General features: G+C 44.1%; 1 protein-coding gene across 6 annotated transcripts in view; it reads left to right on the forward strand.

Annotated features, from left to right (window-relative positions):
- Positions 1-2,235, forward strand: part of ACSM1 (acyl-CoA synthetase medium chain family member 1) — a 72,383-nt gene extending 70,148 nt beyond the window's left edge. For all 6 annotated transcript variants that reach the window (XM_070460969.1, XM_070460974.1, XM_070460971.1 and 3 more), the window contains 2 exons: positions 39-158; positions 1,889-2,235. In XM_070460969.1, the coding sequence (XP_070317070.1) occupies positions 39-158; positions 1,889-1,975 (207 nt within the window). In that variant the 3' untranslated portion in view covers positions 1,976-2,235. The remainder of the gene's footprint in view (positions 1-38; positions 159-1,888) is intronic.
- The last annotated feature ends 6,509 nt before the right edge of the window (positions 2,236-8,744 follow it).

Raw genomic sequence — 8,744 nt, forward strand, 5'->3', positions numbered from 1 at the left:
ACTCTTGCCTGAGTCTCCCCTCTGGTTCATCACTACAGGTAGTGAAGGCATTTATTGTCCTGAACCCAGAATTCTCGTGCCGTGACCAAGATGAGCTCATCAAGGAGCTGCAGCAGCATGTGAAGTCAGTGACGGCCCCTTACAAGTACCCGAGGAAAGTGAGTGAGAGCAGATGGATGGGGTCTGGTCTTTTTGAGTGGTTCTGGGGATTCCACTGCCTGAAGTCTCATAGGATGTAGTGTAGCTGGGGTGAAGCATTAGTACCCAAGAGGACTAAAATTTTTGTCTCCAGAAGAAGCTTTTCAGCTTATGGGTGTGGGGGAGCCCACTTAATTGGATAGAACCTCTATCCTGTGTCAGAAACTCATCCATTGCTGGCATGTCAACCTAAAGAAAAAATATTAGACAGCTGTCCAAAGATATCCACGTGAGTTATTTATAATCTTTCAAAATTTGAAAACAACATCCAAATCAGCAACTTCCAAACTTTTAAAAAACATTATTTGCAGTGAAATATACATTTTACTAGGGCTTCTCTGGTGGCTCAGAGGTTAAAGCATCTGCCTGCAATGTGGGAGACCTGGGTTCGATCCCTGGGTCGGGAAGATCCCCTGGAAGAGGAAATGGCAACCCACTCCACTATTCTTGCCTGGAGAACCCCATGGTGGGCTACAGTCCACAGGGTCACAAAGAGTCGGACACGACTGAGTACTTAGCTAACTAATATATTTTATATTGCAATCCAGTATACATATACACAAATAACAAACAAAAATTAGCAAAATGATATTTATCCTAACAATGTGTAATACATTCTGATACTTTTTATTCAACTTCATTTGTTTTAAACTCCATGAACAACTTACAAAAAATTTTCAACAATAGAGAAAGGTTTAAATTATTCAAGAAATCTAATATTATTCTGTAACTTAAAACGTGATTTTTATTTTTAACATAAAAATATCATGACAATGTATTATTGAGATAATAACGCAGGCTATAAAAGAATATATATAATACTATACTATTTAAAACAAAAAGTTAATATTTCCTTCTTTTGTAATAATACTTTGCTGCATTGTCTGAATGCTTACAATCCATACATATTATAAAGCCATATATCTAACATTTATTGAGCATTTACTATGTGTACCAGACCCTAGACTAAATGCTTTACGTGCATTTTTATTTTATTTAATCCTCTCCATAACCTGAGAAAATCTTCCCAGTCTACAAAGAGGAAGCTGAGGCTCAAACACTCAAAGTAAATTGCCTGAGATTAGAATAAATAAAAGGTGGAATTTAAAACCATGTGTACCTGACAACAGAGGTCATGCTGTTAAGATTAGGATCTGATGCTTTTTCAAGAGCAGAATATAGGATGCATAGCAGTTAAGAAGGGTTTGATGTTATTGTGGGTAACTAACAGTCCCAAATTGGTAGTGGGTTGTAACAAGGAAGATGTCTTTCTTGCTCATGCCACCTGTCCACCATGGCTGTCCTGGGGCCTTTGTTCCACATCTCCTCACCTTGGGACCAGGATAAAGGAACAACTGCCTTGTAGGTACCTACCAGAGTACTAGAAGAGATGGACAGAGAAGGTGGCCTGTCTCAGTGATTCCCAACTTTTTTATTAGAGGTGGCATACTTCACTCCTACTCATATTTCATTGATCAAAGTACATCAAAGAGCTGCATCCAACTTCAGAGGGTAGGAGAAGAATTTGACAAATGGTGGACCCCCAAAATGGTGGCACCAGACTGTCCCAGAGTGTCAACCTGTCTGGGGGTCTGTGAAGGGGCTAAGGAGGAGAGCTGCTGGGAGTTGATAAAAGATGACGGGGGTCAGGGGAACTCAACTGGAATGGGTTTGATTTGTCTTCATCCAGGTGGAGTTTGTCTCAGAGCTGCCCAAAACCATCACTGGCAAGATAAAAAGAAGTGAGCTTCGGAAGAAGGAGTTTGGTCAGAAGTAGTTGGCAAAAAAACTCAGAAGTCATCCTGTGATCTTGGCCAAATTCCTAACTGCCTCAGTTTCCTCATGATGGTGAGGATGAGGAGAGGAATGTTGAGAGAGATGACTTGAAAGAGAACCAGGAGGGACAACATCCCAGCATTTTGGTACTTTCAAATTATCAGTCACTGTCCTTTCTTCAAGTTCCCTGTTCCTCTAAGATTGCCCAGGTGAGTGGGCAGAATGGAGCTAAAAGAAATAAAATATTTGAGTTAGCATCAACAGTGACTCTATTGTGTGTTTATTTTGTGAGATATCTGGTGCTAAATGCACAGTTCAGTTCAGTTCAGTTGCTCTGTCATATCCCACTATTTGCGACCCATGGACTGCAGCACACCAGGCTCCCCTGTCCAACACCAACTCCCAGAGCTTGCTCAAACTCATGTCCATCAAGTCAGTGATGCCATCCAACCATCTCATCCTTTTCTCCTGCCTTCAATCTTTCCCAGCATCAGGCTCTTTTTCAAGGAGTCAGTTCTTTGCATCAGGTGGCTTCAGCCTCAGCATCAGTCCTTCCAATGAATATTCAGGACTGATTTCCATTAGGATTGACTGGTTTGATCTCCTTGAAGTCCAAGGGACTCACAAGAGTCTTCTCCAACACCACAGCTAAATGCTGGCCCTCTGTAATTCCCAGAATCCCCATCAAAGTTTGCCCCAGGGCCTGACTCTCACTCCTGGTTCCAGAGACTCTGGGTGACCCCTCACACCTACTCAATGACCAGGAGCTGGAGGTCTAGGAGGACAGTCTGTGGGGCCCCAGGGGTCTGGCTTGCCTCTCCCCATCTAGAGGGTGGGCAGGAGGCAGGGCATCTGTGGTGTCTCAGGAATGGAGCAGAGGGGAGGGCAGCCCAGCCTGGTGACCACAGTTGCTTGCCAGACCATCTCTCTTCTTCTACCACCCAGTGGATCCACTGCCTCTCCTCCCACTAATAATGCTGATGCTGGTGCTTGCAGGTTCAGCTGGGGTCAGCACAGGCTAGTGAGAGTCCTACCCTCTGGGGATCCAGGAGTCCTGCAGGACTCCACCAGTTCTTCCAAGGGACACAGGAGCTTTGTTCCCCAGCCTCTTCCCGGGGGCCCAGAGTCCTCCCCAGACACCGCTCCTTATTGTGCCATTCAGGGCCTTCGATACCCCTGGCCTGTGATTCTGTGAACTAATCCTTCACTCCACTCATCCATGCAGATTGAGATGGAACCACAGAGACTGGAAGGAGGGGAGTCAGATCAGTTCAGTCACTCAGTCGTGTCCAACTCTTTGCGACCTCATGGACTGCAGCACACTAGGCTTCCCTGTCCATCACCAACTCACAGAGCTTGCTCAAATTCATGTCCATCAAGTCGGTGATGCCACCCAACCATCTCATGTTCTGCCGTCCCCTTCTCCTCCCACCTTCAATCTTCCCCAGCATCAGGGTCTTTTCTAATGAGTCAGTTCTTCGCATCAGGTGGGCAAAGTATTGGAGTTTCAGCTTCAGGACTGATTTCCTTTAGGGTTTACTGGTTTGATCTCCTTGCAATCCAAAGGACTCTCAAGAGTTCTCCAACACCACAGTTCAAAAGCATAAATTCTTCACACACAGCTTTCTTTATAGTCCAACTCTCATATCCATACATGACTCCTGGGAAAACCATAGCTTTGACAAGACAGACCTTTGTTGGCAAAGTAATGTCTCTGCTTTTTAATATTCTGTGTAGGTTGGCCATAGCTTTCCTTTCAAGGAGCAAACAGGAGATAGGAGTTGAATCCGAGAGGGAGAGAAGGACACACTGTCACCCTTCTCACCCATTCCTGGGGGTCACCGATAGGCAGAGGGGGTCACCTCTGCAGCTGCCCTCTTTTGAGATGCACAGATAATACAGACTCACAAGGAAATATACAGACACCACAAACATGGAGACACTCTGGCACGGAATCCCCCCAGCCTCCCCTGGGGACTCAGGTGGTGGGCTCATGTACGGCTCACATGCAGACTAACAAAGGCAATGAATGAAACTCTGAGGGGAGCACATAGACACACACAGGTGCACATACTCAGGGCCATGGGAAACATCTCACAGGACAGACCCACACATATTTTATGGAGGCACAAACACAAACATGCAGGCGGAGACAGATGCAAACACAGAACATAGACACATGCAAATAGATATGAAGAAGAAGACAATAGATACAAAAATGAACATCTAAATGAACAACAACTTCACATACAACACACTCTCATACATATAAAATACAAACACAACTCCAAGGACACATATGCCCCGAGACACATACACACATATCTGATATGTAAGACCCCAGTCACAGACACACACAGATTTACACAACCAATGTACACTCAATTAGTGACAAAGATGCAGACACACAAGTACGTAAAGAGAAAAACAGAGAGACACTCAATAATACCTGTGCAGTGGAAAATTCACATTCACAATCAATATCCTCACAGACACAGAAACTCAGACATACAGGTCCATCCATGCAGACTTATATAACCACAGTCACACTCAGGCTGGAATCCATTTTGGTTAAAAGATGTGTGGGTACATTGGGGAGAACCCTGAGTCAGACCAAATATGAGCAAAAAGCACAACAAAGCAAACTGACTGGCTAGAGGGAACTTGGAAAACTGCCCCCATGTAGGCAATTTAAGCCACCTCAAAAACGTGATTCTAGCCTTCCACATGTACTTTTCTTCTAATAAGTTGTACCTGCTTCATTACCTTCTGTCTCTCTGCTGAATTTTTTATACAAAGAAGACAAACGCTAAGCTCCTGTTTCAAGCCCAGTAGCTCTTGTGGTCTAGTGGTTAGGATTCAGTGCCTTCACTGCCACAGCCTGGATTTGATTCCTGGTCAGGAAACTAAGATCCCACTTCAAGCCACTGAACTGTGGAAATCAGCATGACCTGCCCCATCCAAACTGTCATGGAAGGGAAAGTTTGCAGCTATGAACCATGAACAATGCTAGGATTCTTGGCCTCCAGAGGCAGTAACGAGGCTTGATCACTCAGTGCATTTGCATAATAAAGTTTTATTAAAGTATGAAAGAGATAGAGAAATCTTCTGACATAGACCTCAGAAGGGGGCAGAAAGACTGCCCCCTTGCTAGTTTGAAGGAAGAAGTTATTTATCTATCAGTTCAGTTCAGTTCAGTTCAGTTCAGTCGCTCAGTCGTGTCCGACTCTTTGTGACCCCGTGAAGCACAGCACGCCAGGCCTCCCTGTACAGCACCAACTGCCGGGGTCTACCCAAACCCATGTCCATTGAGTTGGTAATACCATCCAACCATCTCATCCTCTGTCGTCCCCTTTTCCACCTGCCCTCAATCTTTCCCAGCATCAGGGTCTTTTCAAATGAGTCAGCTCTTCACATCAGGTGGCCAAGGTATTGGAATTTCAGCTTCAACATCAGTCCTTGCAATGAACACCCAGGACTGATCTCCTTTAGGATGGACTGGTTGGATCTCCTTGCAGTCCAAGGGACTTTCAAGAGTCTTCTCCAACACCACAGTTCAAAAGCATCAATTCTTCAGTGCTCAGCTTTCTTTATAGCCCAACTCTCACATTCATTCATGACTACTGGAAAAACCATAGCCTTGACTAGATGGACTTTTGTGGACACAGTAGTCTCTGCTTTTTAATATGCTATCTAGGTTGGTCACAACTTTCCTTGAAGGAGTAAATGACTTTTAATTTCATGGCTGCAATCACCATCTGCAGTGATTTTGGAGCCCAGAAAAATAAAGTCTGACACTGTTTCCACTGTTTCCCCATCTATTTCCCATGACATGATGGGACCAGATGCCATGATATTAGTTTTCTGCATGTTCAGCTTTAAGCCAACTTTTCCACTCTCCTCTTTCACTTTCATCAAGAGGCTTTTTAGTTCTTCTTCACTTTCTGCCATAAGGGTGGTGTCATCTGCATATCTGAGGTTATTGATATTTCTCCCGGCAATCTTGATTCCTGCTTGTCCTTCCTCCAGCCCAGTATTTCTCATGATGTACTCTGCATATAAGTTAAATAAGCAGGGTGACAATATACAGCCTTGACGTACTCCTTTTCCTATTTGGAACCAGTCTCTTGTTCCATGTTCAGTTCTAACTGTTGCTTCCTGACCTACATACAGGTTTCTCAAGAGGCAGGTAAGGTGGTCTGGTATTCCCATCTCTGAGAATTTTCCACAGCTTATTGATGCTAATTTGAAAAAGGAATTGCCTCAAAACTGAGAAAGTGGCACCAGGCCCCTCACCCACAAAATGTCTTTTGAGATAGCATTGACACAACATGAGTCATCCTGGGCCATAAAGGAATTGACATGAATCTTGAAGAAATGCAGATTTCCAAACAAATATATAGCTCATTAACATAGCCTAAGAAAAACATTTCCAAAAGAAAAATTCATTGGTTAGCTCAACATTTGAGAAATGTTAAGTTCAGGTGAAACCAGATGTCATCATGGCAACACAGAGTTTTAAAAGCAAACTTCCAATTTTGTATAGAGAAGGAAAAAAAAGTCTGACACTTGTAGTCTGTTTCCTCCTGCCACTTAAGAGAGAGATTTTTAAAAAATCTAACACTTGCAGTCTTAGTCTTATTTCCTCCTCTTGGGGACCCCTAGCCTTCCTGCCTGTTACCCATTAAGAAGTAGGTGTTTTCCTGGCTTCAAACCCTGTGCTAGGCTTCTGTCCCATTGCAAGGTCTTGCAGAGGGCTGTGCCCACGTCCTGAGATGCCAGAGCGGCCAGCATGGGGTGGCTCTGAGGACAGGACATACTCTACGGACAATGTGCACTTGAAGGGGGGTGTTGCATGGGGTTTAGCAGACCCCAAGGTCAAGAGAGGGAAAGAGGGGAGCCTCCCCAGAACCTCTGCTATGTGTCAGAGTGGGCTGTGCTCTCCTACAAAAACACAGTAACAGTAAAGGCATCATCAAGACTATTGTATAATAAAATTATGATCACCACAGCGATGGCTGACCATCAGCCCGAGGTGGAAGAGTCAGGTATGACCATGGCCACCTGCTTTGCTTCATCTTCAGAGCAGGGCTGACCCTGAGCAAAGTTGGACTACAGGTAAAGCTTCTTTCTGGCCCCTTCTTTCTCTGGAGACTCCAGTCTCAGCTTCTTCCTCTCCCAACATTCCCTCCTAGACCTAAGTCCCTCCTGACCCTTTTCTCAGCCTGGGTAAAGCACATCTCCCTGACCACTCTGAGTCTGATTCTGTATCTGATTCTGTATCTGTGCAATGAGGATGCAGATGCTATGGACCATAAGAAGATGCCTGCAAAGTGCAGTGCTGAGCACAGGCTGGAAACAGGAGAGACCTTGAAAGGCTTCATACCTCCTAAGCTGTGAAGTTGCCCTTGGGGAGACGGTGATGCTAACACGCACAGGTGCTCAGCACATGACCCCCCTTTACCCTCATGACACTTTTTGGATGCAACAGTGGACACTCCCATTTTAGGGAAGAAAACCCACCCAGGGTCCCACTGCAGGTGAGCAGCACAGCTGGGTCTCAAGCCCTTGGCTCCTGGCCCTGTCTCCAGGGGCCAAGGAGGACTCTCCTGGATGAGAGACTGAACGGGTTTTGGGGATGCTTCCTCGGCTGCACAAATGGTCTCACAGTTTCCAGGCCCCTTAACTCTGCTCACCTCTTACTATCGTCCTTGCTTGAGCTATAACTAGGGTGACTCCCCAGTCCCTTATAGGCCTCCCACTCACTTCTGGCCTACTCTGACTCCCACCCTCTTCTGTGCCTAGTCTGTCTGTTTATAACTAGATAGCCCAACTGTGGAGCTTAGTAGGCAGGCAAATGCATCTAAAGAAAATTAGACACTATTGTTTTGTTATCTCTGGTTTTTGTTTTGCCTTTTTTATCATTTCTTTGTATTTATGGTAAAATGCATTGATTTTTCATTGTAACATTAATAGAATGCTTCCTGTTTACAATAAATTTCCATAAAAATAAAAAGTTATAGATTTAAAGCAACTATTTTAAAGCTGCCATGGGCCTGAATGAGCTGGGAAACACTGTAGATCATGCTGAAAAGTATCTTTAGGAAGTTTACCTCACAGTATGGCCCAGAATAGATGATCACCAGTAGGGTTTGTCTAACCACCTGGGTCCTTTGGCCCTTGCCCACCTGTTTGGCTCTCCCCACCCAGCATTCCTGGTATTGCCAAGTTGCTTGGGTGTTGTCCTCAGAGTCCCCCAGAAGAGACATTAATAAATTTAGGGTGGATTTTATTACCCTTGTTTAGGTTCATAACCTAAAGCACATGCTTGTATCTAACCCTGTTTCAGGTATTAAAATGTCTACATTATTTACGGATGATTTTGAGACCATACCATCTTGTCACACAAAGAGGAATTCTCAGGCCAGAAGGAAAAAAGATTTTATTGCTATATTATCACAACCATATAGTTCAGTTCAACTGTGGCTTTGGAATTGCTTTGGAATTGCTTTTTACCCATATTTATTTGTAAGGGTACTTCTCAATTCCCAAACTTCAAAAATACTAGTTAGCTTTCATCTTTGACTCTTCTAGAACAATTACATTACCAAAAACATGCTCTGTGTGATTTTGTTCCTCTGAAATACATTGAAATTTGCTTTGTGGCCAAAATAAGTACTGTTAGTTCTTGTAAATATACTATATGTGCTAAAACTAATGCTTCCTTTACAGTTGTTATATGATACTGATGGATATATGGGTACAGTTGT

Source organism: Odocoileus virginianus, chromosome 33 (genome assembly GCF_023699985.2).
Source record: "Odocoileus virginianus isolate 20LAN1187 ecotype Illinois chromosome 33, Ovbor_1.2, whole genome shotgun sequence".
Taxonomy (NCBI): domain Eukaryota; kingdom Metazoa; phylum Chordata; class Mammalia; order Artiodactyla; family Cervidae; genus Odocoileus; species Odocoileus virginianus.